The following is a 20,585-nucleotide window of genomic DNA, read 5'->3' on the forward strand; positions in this document are numbered from 1 at the left end:
GTTTCGTGTTTTTGAATTTTCTTTTTTTTGTCATTTTTTTTTTCTTCATGTCAGTTATTTCGTTGTCGGTGTTTTGGCGTGTCGGTGTTATCAGGTAGACCCATATATATATATATATATATATATATATATATATATATATATATATATATATATATATATATATATATATATATATATATATATGTGTATATAGTTCCCCATTCAAACCATCGAACATTTAAAATATCGAAGTTCAGATCGAGACCAGAACATCGAGTTTTAAAACATTAAAAGTTTGAAGGGGAAGAAAAAGTTAAGTGTAGGTGGGAGAATGCTTGTGTTTTTGCAGGGCACCAAGGTGCCCTGCATACTGTGTCTATGTGCCATCTGTGTGATGGCACTACAGATAGGGTATGGAAAATCTCCCGTTTAGCGCTTCTGCATATAGTGCTAAATGGGATATTTACCTTTACTCCACTGTAGTGCGGTCTCAGAGTTGGAATATTAAAGGAGGGGGGTGGGGCTGGGTGGGTGCAGGGGGCAAAGCCCACCCCCTGCATACGATTGTTACAATTTATTTATTTATTTTTTTGCAGTTGTAAACTTCGATGTTTCAAAATGTAATGGTCTGGTCTCGATCAGACTGTCTGTGTTCTGAAATTTCGACGGTTAGAAGTGGAACCATATATATATATATATATATATATATATATGTGTGTGTGTGTGTGTGTATATATATATATATATATATATATATATGTGTGTGTGTGTGTATATATATATATATATATATATATATATATATATATGTGTGTGTGTGTGTGTGTGTGTATATATATATATATATATATATACATATATATATATATATATGTATATATATATATATATATATATATATATATATATATATATGTATGTATATGTGTGTATGTGTGTATGTATGTATATATAATATATCAAATCTACATTTAAAAAAGAGAGAGAGGTGGGTCTAATTAAAATAATCTAAACACAAAATAGTGACAAAAATCTAAGTACATGTAAGGCAAATGCCCCACCAAACTCCTAGTTACACCTTATATATGCCACCTCTGAGGTCACACAACAGTAGAGCAAATTATATAATTTCAATTTTGTCAATATTTGTGTTAATGTTTTGTGTTTATATTATTTTAAGTAGGCCAGTATATTAACATTTTCCTGCAGCATTGACCTTTTCAGGGCTTTAGCCTCTTTCTGTCTCTCTTTTAGCATGAAAGCTGTGAAGGGCTTGGCACCCAAACAACTCTTTTTAGTCGGCTCATTTCAAGCTGACTAATGGTTTGGGCAAGTGGAACGTGCCCTTGAAACCTTGGAAGCTGGGTGGCAGTTCTGTCCAGTGCAGGATACATCCCATATAGCTAAGGCTAATGCAGCATTGTTCATTCAAACGTCTACTGTTATGATTAACTTTATTTACACAGCTGCCTTTTATTTGAAGGTTATTTTAGAGGGTTTTTTTTGTTGTAACTATTTCTTCAACTTACAATACCAATTGTGCTTTGACCAAGTACTCTAGCTTGGACGTTACTTTAAATGCAAGATAATTATTTTTAAATTGTGTTCTCTGAGGCCTTCTGCCATGCACTGTTTCCTCCACTCAAGAATTGTAGATGTTCATCGTGCATACAGCTGCAGTCATCACACTTGGGTTATCCTGCCGTCAGGCGGGTCCTCGGTCCGCCAAATTCCAAAGTCTAGGTCTGGTGTCAGTTGTCGTCGCTTCTTCCCTGACGTCAGTGCGGCAGGGGTATAAAAGAGGCAGCCAACACCATTTTCTTCAGTCTTTCTTGCCGCGCGGTGCCCGAAGCAGAAGCAGTTCGCAAGTGCCGGTTGGCCAGCTCCTGAGATTTACGAACAGTATTTCAGCTGAAGTCTTCTTTAAAGCTAAGTACCCCGTTGGGGAAACTTTTCTTGCCTCACACCGATTTCAGACAAAGTTAATAATTGCATTTCTTGTGGGAAGCAAATACCGCATAAGGATTTTCACTCTTTCTGTATACCTTGCTTAGGGCCAGACCACGACGTCTCGGCCTGCCGTTTTTGTGCTAGGTTTAACAAGCGCACTATTAAGCGCCGGGCGGAGTTCGCCCTTCATTATTTTGGCAAAAAATTTACTTATATCATGTCGTCTGATACACCGACGCCAGTTTTAAGCAAAAGACGCAAAGATAAGGACCGACATCCAAGGCCTGCACCGAGTACTGAGACCACGCTTAGGCTGACTACCGGTTCTCAGCGAGGCGCCTACGCAGCCCCTGACTACCGATGAAATTATTTTACCGGTGACTTCAGTACCCGAGGTCGGAAGTCCCTCGGTCTCCATTCCCACTGCAGACCCCGACGCCACTCTTGGCGGGGAAACCGAAATTTTAGCAAGGCCTGCCATTTCTGAAGGCGTCTTCAGGCCTACCACCTTCTCTATTAAATCCTTCACTAAATCTAAGGCTGCAATGAAAACTAAAAAAACAGGGTCCTCAGACCTCCTCTCAAGGCCCCATGCCTAAAAAACAGATGCTTAAAATGGCTGAGGATTTGATAACTCTCATCAGGGGTTCTCAACCCCCCCTCAGACAAAAGACCCAGGTTGGAGGAAGACTACCCTTCCTCAGACCAGGCTTCTATTACCTCGGACCATTCTGAGGACCAGGATTATGCCTATTCCCCTTTTGAAGATTCTGATGCTGAGGAGTCTATTCCCTCGGTCTTCCCCCCTGAGGACTACTCTTTTGGGGAAACCCTGCATACATTGAGAGAGCACTTCCACTGGGAAGGCCAAGATTACTCCGATTCCAAGAAAAGGCTCAGGGAATTTCTACTGCTCCCCCAGCATAGGCCCCTGGCTATCCCTCCTGTTTTAGATATTTTGGATGATGTGTACGCAGAAGCCAGTCTTAATCCATACTCTTTACCTCCAGCCCCTGTTAAACCAGACAGATATTACCGGGTTCCTGATTCTCACCAGTTCCTTTATAAAAGCCATACTGCTGACCCAGAAACAATTTCACAGGGTCCCAAGGGGATTAAGGCCTCTACTGCTAAAAACCCTTTATCTTCAGAGAGAGATTCCAGAGCATTAGAAAGGTGGGGGAAAAGGTGTATACATCAGCCACTTTAACCATGAGGGCATTAAACTGTCAATTTCATATGTTAAAGTACCAACAGTTCTTGTTATCTCAACTGAAAAGCAAAATGACACAAACAGAACAACCAGATTTGAAAGAGTTGCAGGATTTGTTGCATGGAGCAGAGCAAGTGGGGAAGCATACCTTGCAGTGTGGTTTTGATGCTTTAGAGGCCTCATGTTGAGCTGCTGTCACGGGGTCCGTCATACGTAGACATGCTTGGCTCAAAGAGCAAACCTTACCAGATCATGTCAAAGCAAAGTTATTAGATGCACCACTTCAAAAAGATGTATTGTTCGGTGTTAAAGCTGAGGATGTACTAAAGAAAATGGAGGAAAAAGTGAAATCTATGCAAACAGTTAAAGATTTCTTGCAGGTGCAACCTCCATGCTTCAGCAGAAACTGGCTTTCAAAAAATTGGTCCTTTCCAGCCACGGACAGACCCCAAAGGGTCAGATACAGGCGCCCAAGGGGTAGAGGACAACCTCAGGGATCTTACAGAGGTAGGCAGTGGCAAGCACCAACCCCAACAGGTGGAGAAGATAGACCACAGTCATTTAGAAAACGGACACAATGACTTCCCCCTATGCCTGTCAAACAAAGCTATAATGGCAGCACCTTTGGGTGGAAAACTGGCCTTATTTTCAAAAAACTGGCACATTGTTACAAAAGACAAATGGATTCTGGATATTATAGACAGAGGTTACAGGTTCCACTTTCACACCCTTCCAAAAATGAGAGGCATGCCAAACCTGCCACAAAATCAATGGGCAGAGGCACAAAGACAAATTTCTGCTCTCATGGATATGAAAGCAATTCAAGAGGTACCTGCAAAAGAACAAGGTCAAAGTTTTTATTCAAGACTATTTCTGGTACCAAGTAAGGACAAAGATGGGAGACCCATCTTAGACCTATCTATTCTAAACCCATATCTAGAGGTGCCAAAATTCAAGATGCTTACATTACAGCAGCTTCTTCCCATGCTGGGCAAGGAGTCTTGGCTGGTAATGTTGGACCTCAAGGAGGCAAACCTGCATGTCCCTATCAGACAAGATTGCAGAAGATACCTCAGATTTCTTGCAGGTTCAACCCATTACCAATTCTCTGCATTGCCCTTTGGCTTATCTACTGCACCCAGAGTGTTTCCGAAATGCCTGGCATCAGTAATTGCCTTCTGCAGACAACAAGGAATACAAATCTACCCATATCTGGACGACTGCCTGATCCAAGTGGACAGCAAGGACATTCTATTGCAGCATCTGGTGTTTGTAATAAAACTGTTAAACTACCTGGGTTACACAGTGAACAAAAAGAAATCAAAACTAACGCCTTCTAACAGATCATTTTCCTGGGTGCCAGCTTAAATACAACAACCCAGATGGCCTACCTCACGCCAGACAAACAAGGGCAACTGTCTCAATACTTCAACAAAATGGCAACTTTAACCAGACTAACTGCTTTATGGCATCTTGCATCCTACTAATACCATGTGCAAAGCTGCATATGAGGAAACTACAATGGTACCTAAAAAACTTATGGTCTCAACACAGCCACAGCTTGGAAACAATTATACCACTCATTCCATGCCTTCAAAAGGAATTTTTGTGGTGGGCTCAAGCATGCCAAAGAAACACAGGTCTCCCTTTCTGTTTAGCTCAAGCAACTCAAATCATCACAACAGATGCCTCAGACTACGCCTGGGGAGCACACATGGCAGATCAGTGCATTCAGGAAAATGGTCCCAAAAGAGAAGCATCTACACATCAACCAAAAGGAGATGCTAGCCGTGCAAAATGCTCTTATGACCTTCAAAGACCTACTGCATCCAGGCCAGCTACTAATAAGGACAGACAACACCACAGTCATGTGGTACATAAACAAACAGGGGGGACTCATTCATACCGCCTGTGCAGGCAAGCTATGACCCTGTGGAACACAGCACTGGAATTACAAATTCAACTACAGGCACAATTCCTGCCAGGGAAGGAAAACACACTGGCAGACAACTTAAGCAGAAATATGACAGACCCACACGAATGGAAGTTGCATCCTCAAGTCTTCTCAAAGATAACTCAGGCATGGGGACAGCCAGACATAGATCTATTTGCTACCCGCAGAAATTACCAGTTGGAGAAATTCTGTTCAAGGACCTATCATCCACAGGCCTGGAAAGTGGGCGTACTCTCTTTCAATTGGACAACATTGACAGTCTATGCCTTCCCGCCTCTACCTCTACTGACCAAAGTTCTATTAAAAACCAGAGCAGAGAGGCCACAAATGATTCTCATTGCTCCAGACTGGCCACGACAGCACTGGTATCCTCTCCTAAAGAGCCTGTCACACTCACCACCATGGATCCTACCTCTAGTTCCTCTTCTGTTGTCCCAGCACAACTACAAAACCCTTCACAGCCAGCTCAAAACCTTAAATCTAGCTGCATGGAGAATACCTTAATTTCCCAACAGACTCTCCTCTCCAAGTAGGTGCAGGATGTCATCTTGGAGGCCAGAAGACCCTCTACTAGAAAAACCTACTCCGCCAAATGGAAACGATTTTGTTCCTGGAATCAATTAAAGGGCCAGAATCCTTGGGTAATGAATATACCTCAAATTTTACAGTACCTAGCTGAGATGTTAAACAGTGGCCTTTCCTTCTCCTCCATCAAGATCCACGCTTCAGCCATTTCAGCACAATACAATACAGACCCTCCTTTATTCACACATCCTCTATTAAGGCAGTTCCTCAGAGGGGCAAAAAATATAAAACCCCCATGGAAACTACCAGTCCCAGTTTGGGACCTCAACTTCGTATTGGAAAAGCTGACCCTGCCTCCTTTTGAGCCGGCTTCTTCAACAGAGCTACAATACTTGTCATGGAAAACAGCCTTCCTTTTGGCTATTACCTCAGCACGCAGGGTTTCGGAGCTACAGGCCCTCATGGCTGTGCAACCATTCATCATTTTCCATCAGGACAGGGTTTCCTTACAAACCAACCCTACCTTCATGCCAAAGGTAGTATCCAGTGTAGCTTTGAATCAGACTATTCACTTACCTACCTTTTATCCAAATCCACAGAACAAAGGAGAGAGGCTACTACATTCCTTGGACATCCACAGGCAACTTCGTTATTACTTGGACAGAACAAAGCCATTCAGGAAATCTGAGCAGCTCTTTGTGTCCTATGCTACAGGTGCTCAAGGAAAGGCTATTTCCAAACAGACTATTTCAAAATGGATAGCCCACTGCATACACTTTTGTTATTCATTTCATGGAAAATCAGTGCCTGTATACATCAGATCCCACTCCACCAGGGCTACAGCTACCTCTGCAGCTTTCCTCAGGGGGGTCCCTACCAAGGACATTTTGGAAGCAGCTACTTGGAGTTCAGTGCACACTTTCTCCAAGCACTACCACCTTCCACTATACTCAAAATCCAGAGCGGGCTTTGCCACAGCAGTCCTGCAGGGCATTCTAGCCCCTCCTAATTCCGCTTAGTACCTGCCACCCTTACTTAGCTTTGGGATTCTACCCAAGTGTGATGACTGCAGCTGTATGCACGATGAACATAGTACAGTTTTGTACCTACCATAAATGTAGATGTTCGAGTGCTCATACAGCTGCAGTCCAGGTTACCCTCCCTCCATCCCCTCTTAGGACAGGCCTTATGACAAACACCTTTAACATACAACCTATTTGGGGTATTCCTTTATGGTGTATTTGCTTGCAACTACTGTTTTGATTTATCTACTTTGTATGTTTGCATAATATCATGTTTTGTCTTCCTTTCTGGGGGCACCTGACATCTGGGGCAAGAAAAACTGAAGAAAATGGTGTCGGCTGCCTCTTTTATACCCCTGCCGCACTGACGTCAGGGAAGAAGCGACAACAACCGACGCCGGACCTAGACTTTGGAATTCGGCCGACCGAGGACCCACCTGATGGCAGGATAACCCAAGTGTGATAACTGCAGCTGTATGAACATTCGAACATCTACATTTATGGTAGGTACAAAACTGTACTTTTTAGACCTTTCCCATAAATACCATCTTCTGAAAGTAATAGTCCTAGTTAATTGAAATATTCATCGGCATTTTGATCATTGGGTCTGTTTGCTGACCTACATTCCTCCTAGCTTTTACTCTTTTTTTTTATCACCAGGGAAAATAAAATAATGATCGGAGTTGAACTTGGAAATATTTCACAGTTTCGTGATATCATGTCGTCAAATAAGTCACCATAGTGATGCCTTGTGGAAAACCTAGTATGTAATACTTGTGAACTGGTAACAGTGATCCCCTCATGAACTTTTATTATACAAAGTTCATGTTTGCCGTTGCTGTCATATTGAATGTCAGTAATAAACAGAGCTTTTAATTTGGCAGTTTTTACGTGGATGCTTATTCCCTAAAACTGTAGACCATATTATCATAGTATATAGCCGAACTTTTATGTTTCTGAATTTAGAGGATTTTTTTATTCTCTGCATGCATGGATGTGTGTGTGTGTCTATATGCCTTTTTTTTTTCCATCGTGCTTTTGCTTACCCACCTTTCAACCTGAATCGACTTTTGGGGCTTTTGGTCTTGCTTTTCCCTGTGCTTGAGTAAGCTTTGCTTTGATATACATGTCCTAAAATGGGTTATGGAGTAGAGTAATATTCCACACTTAATCACTATCCATTTTGCTGCATCATGAATTTACATCTCTGGTTAAAGTATTAAAATGCTTGACTGTTAAGCAGAGTGCAAAAAACCCCATCAAATTTGAATACTGAAAAGGCAGCTTGTTAGAAAATTGCATGGGAATAATAAGGAATAATTTTAAAAAGGTCTGTTAATGGATATTAGTGGATGAATTTTAAATCACAAGGAGTCACAAGTAGCACACATTTTTGATGTTCATCGTGCATACAGCTGCAGTCATAACAGATGGGTTCTCCTGCCGTCAGGCGGGTCCTCGGTCGGCTGAATTCCAAAGTCTAGGTCCGGCGTTGGTTGTCGTCGCTTCTTCCCTGACGTCAGTGCGACAGGGGTATAAAGGAACCAGCTGACGCCATTTTCTTCAGTCTTTCTTGCCGCGCGGTGCCCGAAGCAGAAGCAGTTCGCAAGTGCCGGTCGGCCAGCTCCTGAGATTACGAAAATTTGGAAACCGAAGTCTTCTTAAAAGCTAAGTACCCCGTTGGGGAAACTTTTCTTGTCTCAGACCGATGTCAGACAAAGTTAATAATTGTATTTCTTGTGGGAAGCAAATACCACATAAGGATTTCCATTCCTCTGTATACCTTGTTTAGGCCCAGACCACGACGTCTCGGTCTGTCGCTTTTGTGCTACATTCAACAAATGCACTATTAAGCGTCGGGCGGAGTTCGCCCAGCATTATTTTGGGAAAGCATTTAACTATACTATGTCGTCGGATACTCCGACTCCGGTTTTGTCTAAAAAACGCAAAGACAAGGACTGACACACGAGGTCCGCGGCCTCTACCGACACCATGCCAAAGCCGACTACACGTGGTCCGGTTCTCAGCGAGGCGCCTACGCAGCCCCTGATTACCGACGACACATCTTTGACGGTGTCTCCTGTGCCCGAGGTTGCAGGCTCCTCGGCCCACACCCCAACAACAGATACCGAAGCCACTCTTGGCGTTGAAACACAGAATGTGGACAGGTCCACCTCCACTCAAGGTGTCTTCAGACCTTCCTCTTCTTTCTTCATCAAGGCTTTCACCAAGTCTAAAGCAACCATGCACTCTAAGAGACCAGCTACACAGGGCCCATCTCCAGGCCCCATGCCTAAGAAACAGATGCTTAAAATGGAGGATTTAATTACTCTAATCAGAGGTTCTCAGCCCCCACCGGACAAAAGGCCCAGAGTGGAGGAAGATTCCCCCTCCTCTGATCAGGGCTCCATTATTTCAGAACACTCTGATGATCAGGAACAGTCTTACTCCCCTTTTGAAGACTCTGATGCGGAGGAGTCCATCCATTCTGTATCCCCCCCCTGAGGATTACTCATTTGGGGAAACTTTGCATACCTTAAGGGAACACTTCCACTGGGAAGGCCAGGATTATTCAGATTCCAAGAAAAGGCTCAGGGAATTTCTCTTGTTACCCCAGCACAGGCCTCTGGCTATACCTCGTGTCTTGGACATCCTAGATGATGTTTACTTAGAGGCCTACCTTAACCCGGACTCTCTACCTCCAGCTCCAGTTAAGCCTGACAGGTACTAAAGGGTTCCTGACTCACACCAATTTCTATACAAAAGCCATGCTGCTGACCCAGAAACCATCTCACAGGGCCCCAAGGGAGTTAAGGCCTCCATTGCCAAAAATCCATTGCCTTCCAAGAGAGATTCCAGATCCTTAGAAAGGTGGGGAAAAAGGTATATACCTCGGCTACCTTATCCATGAGGGCCTTAAACTGTCAGTTTCATATGCTAAAATACCAACAGTTTTTGTTATCACAATTGAAAAGTAAAATGTCACAACCTGAACAACCAGACTTGAAGGAGTTGCAGGATTTGATGCATAGTGCAGAACAAGTGGGTAAGCATACCTTACAATGTGGTTTTGATGCTCTAGAGGCCTCATGTAGAGCTGCTGTTACAGGCTCAGTCATATGTAGGCATGCCTGGCTCAAGGAACAAGCCTTGCCTGATCATGTCAAAGCTAAATTACTAGACGCCCCTCTTCAAAAGGATGTACTATTTGGTGCTAATGCTGAGGAAGTATTACGGAAAATGGAGGAAAAGGCTAAATTAATGCAAACTGTGAAAGAATTTCTACAGGTTCAACCCCCATGTTTTAGTAGAAATTGGCCTTCCAAAAACTGGTCCTTTCCTGCCACAGACAGACCCCAAAGAGGCAGATACAGGTGCCCGAGGGGCAGAGGACAATCCCAAGGATCATATAGAGGCAGACAATGGCAAGCTCCTACACAAAGAGGTGGTGAGGACAACTCACAATCTTTCAGAAAGCAAACCCAATGACTTTCCCCTTTGCATGCCAACCAGGTCTCAAATGGCAGCCCCCTTAGGAGGAAAGCTGGCATTATTCTCAAAAAATTGGCATGTTGTCACAAAGGACAAATGGATCCTGGACATTATAAACAGAGGCTACAAATTCCATTTTCACACCCTTCCAAAATGAGAGGCATGCCAAACCTGCCACACAATCAAAGGGCAGAGGCACAAAGGCAAATTTCAGATCTCATAAACATGAAAGCTATTCAAGCGGTACCTACATGAACAAGGTCAAGGTTTTTATTCCAGGCTATTTCTGGTGCCAAGGAAGGGAAAAGATTGGAGACCTATTTTGGACCTATCCATCCTAAACACATTTCTACTCGTACCAAAATTCAAGATGCTCACTCTACAACAACTTCTTCCCATACTGGGCAAGGAGTCTTGGCTGGTAACATTGGACCTCAAGGAGGCATACCTGCATGTCCCAATCAGACAAAATTGCAGAAGGTACCTCAGATTTCTTGCAGGTTCAACCCATTATCAATTCTCTGCATTGCCCTTTGGCTTATCTACTGCACCCAGAGTATTCACGAAATGCCTGACATCAGTAATTGCCTACTGCAGACTTTAAGGGATACAAATATACCCCTATTTGGACGACTGCCTGATCCAAGCGGACAGCAAGCACATTCTTCTGAAACATCTGGCTTATGTAATAATGTTATTGAACTCTCTGGGATACACAGTCAACAAAAAGAAATCAAGGCTAATACCCTCTCGGAAGATAATTTTCCTGGGTGCCAATTTGGACACAAACACCCAGATGGCCTACCTCACGCCAGAGAAGCAGGGGCAACTAATTCAATACTTCAGAACACTAGCAAATTGCACCAGGCTGACTGCAAGGAAAATCCTGCAGGCTCTGGGATTTATGGCATCTTGCATCTTACTAATCCCATGTGCAAAGCTGCATATGAGGAAACTACAATGGTACCTGAAAAACATATGGTCTCAACACAGCCACAGTTTGGAAACAATAATACCACTAATTCCATGTCTGCAAAAGGAATTTCTGTGGTGGGCTCAAGCATGTCAAACAAACACAGGTCTTCCATTCAGCAAGCCTCAAGCAAATCAAGTCATCACAACAGACCTCGGACTACGCCTGGGGCACATGACAGACCGGTGCATTCAGGGCAAATGGTCCCAAAAGAAAAGCACCTTCACATCAATCAAAAGAAATGCTAGCAGTAATAAATGCTATTATAGCTTTCAAGGACCTTCTACAACCAGGTCAACTATTGATAAGAACGGACAACACCACAGTTATGTGGTACATAAACAAACAGGGAGGAACACATTCTTACCCCTATGCAGCCTGGCCATGTCACTTTGGAACATGGCCATGGACTTACAAATGGAACTACAAGCACAGTACTTGCCAGGCAAGGAAAACACGCTGGCAGACAACCTAAGCAGGAATATGACAGATCCACATGAATGGAAATTGCATCCAAAAGTTTTTACAGAAATAATCCAAGAATGGGAAGGCCAGACATAGATCTCTTTGCCTCCCACAAAATCATCAATTGACAAAATTCTGCTCAAGGATCTTCCATCCAAAGGCCTGGAGAGTGGACGCTCTTTCCTTCAGTTGGACATCAATGACAGTTTATGCCTTCCCTCCTCTTCCTCTGCTGCCCAAAGTTCTATTAAAGACCAAAGCAGACAGACCAAAGGTGATCCTCATTGCTCCGGACTGGCCAAGGCAACACTGGTACCCACTCCTGAGGAGCCTGACGCATTCTCCACCATGGACCCTGCCTCTAATGCCTCTTCTTCTGACTCAGCACAGTTTCAAAACTCTTCACAGCCAGCTAAAAACACTCAATCTAGCCACATGGAAGATTCCTTAGCATCACAACAGGCCCTACTCTCCAAGGAGGTGCAGGATGCCATTTTGGAGGCCAGAAGGCCATCAACTAGAAAAGCTTACTCCTCAAAATGGAAACGTTTGTGTCTGGAATGAGAAAAAGGGCCAGGATCCTGGAAAACTGAATTTACCTCAAATACTTCAATATTTGTCTGAACTGCTAAGCAGTGGACTTTCTTTCTCCTCCATCAAAATCCATGCATCAGCCATTTCTGCAGAATACAACACTGATCCACCTTTATTCTCTCACCCTCTCCTAAGGCAGTTCCTCAGAGGGGCTAAGAATTTAAGGCCTCCAAGGAAACAACCAATACCTGCTTGGGATCTTAATTTCATTCTGGAAAAACTGACCTTGCCTCCCTTTGAGCCAGCTGCCTCATCAGATTTGCAATATTTGTCCTGGAAAACAGCTTTCCTTCTGGCTATCACCTCAGCTCATAGAGTTTCAGAACTACAGGCTCTCATGGCTGTCCAACCTTTAATCATCTTCCATCAGGACAGAGTTTCCTTACGAACCAACCCGTTTTTTATGACTAAAGTGGTATCCAGGGTAGCTTTAAATCAGGCCATACATTTACCTACTTTTTATCCTAATCCTCAAAACAAAGGGGAGAGATTACTACATTCCTTGGACATCCACAGACAACTGCGTTATTATTTGGACAGAACAAAGCCTTTCAGAAAATCAGAACAGCTCTTTGTGGCCTATGCTAGGAGCTCAAGGGAAGCCAATTTCCAAACAGACAATCTCAAAATGGATAGCCCACTGCATATGCTTTTGCTATTCCTTTCATGGCAAAACTGTTCCTACAGGCATTAGAACTCATTCCACCAGGGCCACAGCCACCTCTGCAGCCTTCCTCAGAGGAGTTCCTACCAAGGATATTTTGGAAGCAGCCACTTGGAGTTCTGTGCATACCTTCTCCAAGCACTACAACCTACCATTATACTCCAAATCTAGAGCAGGCTTTGCCACTGCAGTCTTGCAGGGCATTTTGGCTCCTCCTAGTTCCACCTAGTGCCTACCACCCCTTTCTTAGCTTTGGGATTCTACCCATCTGTTATGACTGCAGCTGTATGCACGATGAACATAGTACAGTTTTGTACCTACCATAAATGTAGATGTTCAAGTGCTAATACAGCTGCAGTCCAGGTTTCCCTCCCTCCTTCCCCTCTTGGGACAGGCCTATAGGCTAACACATCCTCTTACAACCTGATTGGGGTGTTCATTTATGATGTATTTGCTTGCAACTACTGTATTTGGATTATATTGCACTGCATTATCACACAAATTTATGTATTGCCTTCCTTCTGGGGGCACCTGACATCTGGGGCAAGAAAAACTGAAGAAAATGGTGTCGGCTGGTTCCTTTATACCCCTGTCGCACTGACGTCAGGGAAGAAGCGACGACAACCAACGCCGGACCTAGACTTTGGAATTCGGCCGACCGAGGACCCGCCTGACGGCAGGAGAACCCATCTGTTATGACTGCAGCTGTATTAGCACTCGAACATCTACATTTATGGTAGGTACAAAACTGTACTTTACACATAAGTGAGACAGTAAATCTGTATGTTTAGATAGTAAATTTGTACTTTAGATGTGAAGTCTTTTGAAGAGTTATTTGCATAATTTGTGGGTGATAAATCTAATGCCCATTGTGTTTCTGCAGTCTGATAGGAGGCTCCGATTACAAGCTGATTTATCGCCACTATGCTACCCTGTACTTTGTGTTCTGTGTTGATTCTTCAGAGAGCGAATTGGGAATACTAGATCTGATACAGGTATGTGGAGAAACTTCAGTTTGGTTGTTATTTGCAGGCATTTTGTGTGTGTGTGTGTGTGTGTGTGTGTGTGTGTGTGTGTGTGTGTTCCTTAGGCACCCTTCTTATAGGGTTGCAAACTGTATGAAAAACAGAAAAGGGAGAGTTGAGCTTGTAATGACTTTGTGGTTATGAACTTTGATAAGGAATTAACATTGACATGAAAATATTTAACTGCTCTTTTACTTCTAAATTAATATGATTTTATGTCTGCACATTTTATACTACTTGCACTCTTTATCTCTTTGTATGAACCAGGTTGCCTTCGCTTGGTGGTTAATGTTCAGTTTTACATTTAAATATACATTTTATTCCTGTCAGATATAAATTAGCCAGAGAAAAAGGCTCCTGATTCAAATTTGCTGTGTCAGAGCTTCTGATAGCATCTGCTGGACTTTGTTTTGCTCCCATCTACTCATCTGTTTTACATTTTCTTACATTTTTCTTTAATGCTATTGAGCACTATACCACCTTACGAGTGACATCCCCAGGCAAGAATTAATTTCATCCTTATAATTTTTCCTTGCATAGAAGTATCTGTGAAATACTTTTAAAAAGGTTCATTGACCGCGTACAGTTGAGTGTTCACCCTTTGTAAACCTTTTCACAGTGACAGATTTTTTTTATCTGTTTTTAAATCCTTACCATGATCTTAGTGCAAAGCCCCTCTAAGCATTTTTAGTTAAAAGGTTATTGCATAAGCTCTTCTGAAATCCATTAAGCAGACTTAAATACATTAAGAAGTTATTTCAGATGGTTATTCTAATAAATTAAAAAAGTCGTCTTTTGCAGAACTTCGAAAATGTCTACCATTTAGGATTCATAGTTTAAAAAGTATAATAATGATTTGTGATATTTTATCAGTTATTCTGTTATCCTTCAGTGTGTTGTTTTGCCATGCAGTCAAAATGCTAAAGCAGAGGCACATAGCATGATTTGTTTTTGTTGATAAATCTGGTGAGATTTGATTCTGTTTGTCGTGGAGTCTGTCTGCAATTTAACCCATTGGAATATGAATGTCTTCATCTACCTTTGTGGAAAATCAGGATAGTAAGGACCAAGAGTGGCAAGCTGATGTGTTTAGCTTTCATATATTGAGTGAATTGCTTTACCTGTGGGAGAAAAGCTCTTAATTAAATAATTAATTAATTGTTGATTTATTTTATTTATTTATTTATTTATTTATTTTAGTAAACAAAAATATATCATCCATATGTACAGGAATGCCAGTGTATTTGCAGATATATGTTGTCCTGTAACTTACCCTGTTGCATGTTTGGCCTGTATGGATCAAGAAATATGGCTGATGTTATACCTGATAAGTAACTAAGTAAACACTGTGCGGATGAGACAGGGCAGTGAACTATATCATCTGTTGCATCCCCTGTTTGTAAGACTATGCTCTAATAATTGCTATTGTTTGCATAATGGTTAATTTGTTTACCCTACAGACACAAGGTACATGGTTTGATCCTCACCTTTGGGAAGCATAGCTAGGCTTAGAAAGGTCTCCTGGGGTCATCAGCCTAGTAATCACCCATGAATCTATTAGCCTGATCTACTCCTGTTGCATGTTTTTAATTCCTGAAAGACATTTTCTGGCAAATTGTTTTCTGGAAGAATGCCATGTGCACAAACTCCTTCTAAACTATACCATGATCTCACAGAGAACATATAACTGCCTGTCTTTCCTTTTCGTTGTACAGGCTGGGATCCCCTTAGCTTGTAGCTTGGGCATGTAACTGAATGCATGAGAGTGGAACTAGTTCTGTATGCTCATAAAGATGTCTGCTGTAACATGGTTGTACATAACATGCTCACTGAGTGCAGCACACTGCTTATCAGTAGTAATGGCTGAAGCGTTGAGTCTGTGATATGATACCTTTTAATAGTGTCACACATTTTGTGTGGATTAGATTTCTGTTTGCATTACATGCATTATTTTATTTATTTATGTATGTATATATTTAGTTCCTTTCATGTGTTGATTTGGACAGTCTAACTTGGCAGAATCTATATTCAGTTGATTCCCTGGGAGAAAAGCTTCACCAAAAGATCAGTACATCATCTTTATGCATTTCAGTGTATATTTACTTTCATCAAGTTCTAGTTAATGACATTTTCTGGCAAATGATCACTACTTTTAACATATTGAGGCAAAATTCTAAAGAATATACTCTTATGCAAACAGTTTTTGAATCCGATATAATAATTCTTAAGCATTATATATGTAAGATTACATTTGTACATATTTTGTATGGAAAATAATGTACAGAAGTATGGTCAAGAAAAATTAATATGTGCAACTGTCTGCATAGGAATAGCTAAGAGAGGAAAGATAGGGGAGTGGGAAGGGGTAATTATAAGGAGAAAACATGTAAGGAAGTGGGTAAATGGGAAGAATGAGAAATCTGGAGGTATATTTATCTTTAATGAATATTGATACACTACTTCCTTTAGTTTTCATGCCCTCAGTTTGTGGTCTGAATGTGTGGAAGGAGGTGTAACCTGGTAGGCTGGGGTGCTCTCCACAGCCTTGAACCAGGTCTCCGTGACTGCACAAATGTTTGCATCTTCCAAGGTGAGGACTGCTTCCAGTGAGTGCAGTTTCATGTTAAGACTCCAAACGTTTAGCAGCATAACCCTGAGGTTGTTTGTAGATGGAGTTTTTATGTCAGGAATTTTGTCCTTAAGACACTGCCTAAAAAGGCACCATGGGGGTGGCAAGAGCCTTAGCTGAAATCCCAGGGGGTGACAGATGAAGTCCATCTCTGGCAAAACATTGAGGTCTGTCGATCATGTCATCCCAGGCTGATGGATACTGGATACCTTTAGAATGACAAAAGAAACTTAAGCCAATTATTGAAGTCAATCATTTTCTGTTTGTAGTGAGGCATCATCCAAGGTGAAGGTAAAATGCTGCTTAAGGCTAGGGTCATACCTGCCTGAGACACATAATCCAAGTGCTCAGTCATGTCTCTCTTCATATAGTCCAGAGAGGTACATCTCAAGTCATTCACACCAACATAGACTATGACAGAGTCATAAAAGTACCTGTTGTTGAGAGACTTGAGTGCATGTGCGATATGGTGGATGTTCATCGTGTTTCACTGTTGCAGTCATTACAGTTGGGTTATCCTGCTGGCAGGCTACTCGCAGTTGGCAGGTTATCCTGCTGGCAGGCTACCCGCAGTCGGCCTGAGTTCCAAAGTCTAGGTCCGGCATCGGTTGCTGTCGCCTCCTCCCTGACGTCAGTGCGCCGAAGGTATAAAAGATGCATCCGGCGCCATTTTCTTCCGTCTTTCTTGCCGCGTGGTGCCTGAAGCAAAAGCAGTTCGCAAGTGCCGGTCGGCCAACTCCTGAGATTTTCAAATTCGAATTTCAGATCCGAAGTCTTCATTAAAGCTAAGTACCCCGTTGGGGAAACTTTTTTCTTGCTCCAGACCGATGTCAGAAAAAGTTAATAATTGTATTTCTTGTGGGAAGCAAATACCTCATAAGGATTGTCATTCTTACTGTATTCTTTGCCTAGGCTCTGATCACGATGTTGCTAGTTGTCGGTTTTGTGCTAGATTTAACCAACGCACTATTAAGGGTTGTTACGATTTTGCATTTCATTATTTTGGCAGAAGATTTAACTATATAATGCCGTCGGAGCAACCGACTACCGGAGTTTATAAAAAGTGCAAAGAAAAGGACAGGCACTCGAGGTTCAAAACCGACAACGAGGCTTCCACTAGGCCTGTTGCTGGTTCGCTGGTTCTCAGTGAGGTGCTTTCGCAGCCCCTGACGCCCGCTACCTCAGAGCCACAGGCCGCTTCCGACTCCCACGTGGAGCTGACTAGGCCGCTGGAAACTCAAGGTATTGTACACTCAGAATCTATTCCCTCAGATGGGTCCAGAGCTGCTGAGCAGGCATTGGCTTCTGAGGGTGTTTTCAGGCTTACACAGTTATATGTAAAACCAACTTCAGCTTCAAAGGCAAAGTCTAAAGCAGCTCTAAAGACAAAGAAACAAGTACAGCGTTCTCCTGGACAGGCCTCCATGCCTAAAAAACAGATGCTTAAAATGGCCGAAGACTAATTACTTTGATCAGGGGTTCCCATCCCCCTCCTGATAAGACGCCTAGGCAAGAGATAGAATATGCATCTTCAGATCAGGTTTCCATTTACTCTGATTCCTCTTCTGACCAGGAATATTCTCTTCCTCCCTATGAGGATTCTGATGCTGAAGAATCTATTCCTTCAGCCTCAACTCCTGAGGATTATTCTTTTGGGGAAACCCTGCATAATATGAGGGAGCATTTCCACTGGGAGAGCCAAGATTACTCAGAATCCAAGAAAAGACTCAGAGACTTCCTTTTATTACCTCAGTACAGGCCCCTTGCTATTCCTCCTGTTTTAGACATTGTAGATGATGTATTTTCAGAGTCCGGACTGTCTCCTTACTCTTTGCCACCAGCTCATGTTAAGCCAGACAGATACTTAAGGGTTCCTGATTCACATAAATTTCTTTATAAAAACCCTGCTGCAGACCCAGAAACAATCTCTCAGGGTCCCAAAGGGGTCAAGGCGTCCACTGCAAAAAACCCCATACCCTCTGATAGGGATTCAAGGGCCCTGGACAGATGGGGGAAAAAATATTTATACTTCTGCTACCTTGGCTGTAAGAGCTTTAAATTGTCAATTTCATATGCTTAAATATCAGTAATATCTAATGTCACTGCTTAAACAAAAAATGGTGACAAATTCAGATTGTGCAGAAAACAAAGAAATGCAGGATTTATTGCATGCAGCTGAACAAGTAGGAAAGCATACTTTGCAATGTGGTTTTGCTTCTCTAGAGGACTCTTGCAGGGCCACTGTTAACAGGTTCTGTCATTAGGAGACATGCTTGGTTAAAAGAACAGAATCTGCCCGATCATGTTAAAGCAAAATTGTTAGATGCTCCATTACAACATGATACCTTGTTTGGTGTTAAAGCAGAAGAGGTTTTGAAGAAAATGGAGGACAAAGCTAAATCTATGCAAACAGTCAAGGATTTCTTACAGGTACAACCACCCAGATTTAGCAGGAACTGGCCTGCAAACAATTGGTCCTTTCCAGTGTCAGACAGGCCACAAAGAGGTAGATACAGATGCCCCAGAGGCAGATCACAGCCCCAATGCTCATACAGGCCTAAACAATGGGGTGCTTCAACCTCCAAAAGCGGAGAAGAAAAATCACAGTCATACAGAAAACAGTCTCAATGACTTTCCCCTGCCAGCACCAAGCACTTATCTTCTGGCAGCTCCTTTGGGGGGAAAACTAGCACTTTTTGCTCAAAATTGGCATATGATCACCCAGGACAAATGGGTCTTAAATATAGGTTCATAGGTTCATACTAGGCTATCTGCCCTAGGGCATTTATAAGCCTAGCCAGAGTGTGTTTGGCTTTCGCCACCCATTTTAAATTAATTTTGCTATGCCTTTTTTTGAGGTTAGTATACTGTGCCTCTGTCTAACAGTGACACAGAAGTGAAAGCCGGGGTAAATCTAAGATCTCCCATCCACTCATCAAGGTTCCTCTTGAAGAGAGTCAATGTGGGACTCTGCCTAAGATGGACTGGGATTTTATTCCAGAGTGAAGGGAGCCTCTGGGTTATGAATCTGTCCCTCCAGCATGTCCTATTTATTTCAGTGCTGAGGTTCAAGTCTCTCGAGCGCGTAGCTCGATGGGATTTGGATTTTCTGAGGTGCATCATGTCCATTAATTCCGGGTTGGACATGGCTTTATACGTCAGGCACAGATCGCCTCTGAGCAGGCGGTATGCCACTGAGTAGAGCTGGAGTTTCTTTAACCGGGCAACATATGGCATCTGTTTGAGCACTTTGATCCTCTTGGTGAGGTACTTTTGGGGTCTTTCCAGTTGCTGCAGATGTCTGGTAAGGTACATCCCAAAAGGGGCATTGTACTCAATTATGGGCCTGATGAGGGATGAGTAAAGAGGCACGATGACCTCCCTGATCTAGATGTGAATCCCTTCATGATTAGGTGGGCTATATAAAATGTTTTTCTAACCACTTTGGCCACGTGGTTGTCAAATGAGAGATTGCTATCAACTTGGGTCCCCAGGTCCCTAATGACTTCTTCTGTACTTAATGGATTACCACCTATGTGGTAATTTGTGGACACTTTGTTTTTGCCAAAGGGGATGACTATACACTTTTGGCATTTAGCTTGAGGCCATGGCTCTGGCACCAGTTGTCTGTTTCTATGAGGCCCTTTTGGAGGATGCTTGTGTCGGCTGGAGAGTTGATTATGGCGCCCAGTTTGCAGTCATCTGCGAACTTGGTCAGCCACAGTCCTTCTGTGTTGGCCTGTACTGCCGAGAAATATATACCAAACAAGAGAGGTCCCAGGACTGAGCCTTGTGGGATGCCACTTGTAACTGGTTTGGAGTCTGACATGGCTCCAGCAATTCTAACCATGTGGGTTCTGTCCTTGAGCCAGTTTGCAACCCATCTAGTGACATAGGGGTTTATATTTAAGCTGGTGAGCTTATCTATAATGCCCGAGTGGGGTATTGTATTGAAGGCTTTTGCGAGGTCTAGGTAGGCTGTGTGGACCACCTTCCCTCATCAATGGCCTTGGTGACTGTTTCAAAGAAATCGACCAGGTTTAAGAGGCAGGATCTGCCCTTAACAAAGCCAAACTGGGTAGGATCCAGTGTCTGTA

General features: G+C 42.8%; 1 protein-coding gene across 3 annotated transcripts in view; it reads left to right on the forward strand.

Moving 5' to 3' along the window:
• LOC122807224 (AP-3 complex subunit sigma-2) overlaps positions 1 to 20,585 on the forward strand; it is a 1,165,940-nt gene that overhangs the window by 906,089 nt on the left and 239,266 nt on the right. For all 3 annotated transcript variants that reach the window (XM_044078299.1, XM_044078298.1, XM_044078297.1), the window contains one exon: positions 13,718 to 13,829. In XM_044078299.1, coding sequence (XP_043934234.1) covers positions 13,718 to 13,829 — 112 coding nt within the window. The remainder of the gene's footprint in view (positions 1 to 13,717; positions 13,830 to 20,585) is intronic.

The sequence above is a fragment of the Protopterus annectens genome, chromosome 7.part0 (genome assembly GCF_019279795.1).
Source record: "Protopterus annectens isolate FY-2018-M chromosome 7.part0, PAN1.0, whole genome shotgun sequence".
NCBI classification, from domain to species: Eukaryota; Metazoa; Chordata; order Ceratodontiformes; family Protopteridae; genus Protopterus; species Protopterus annectens.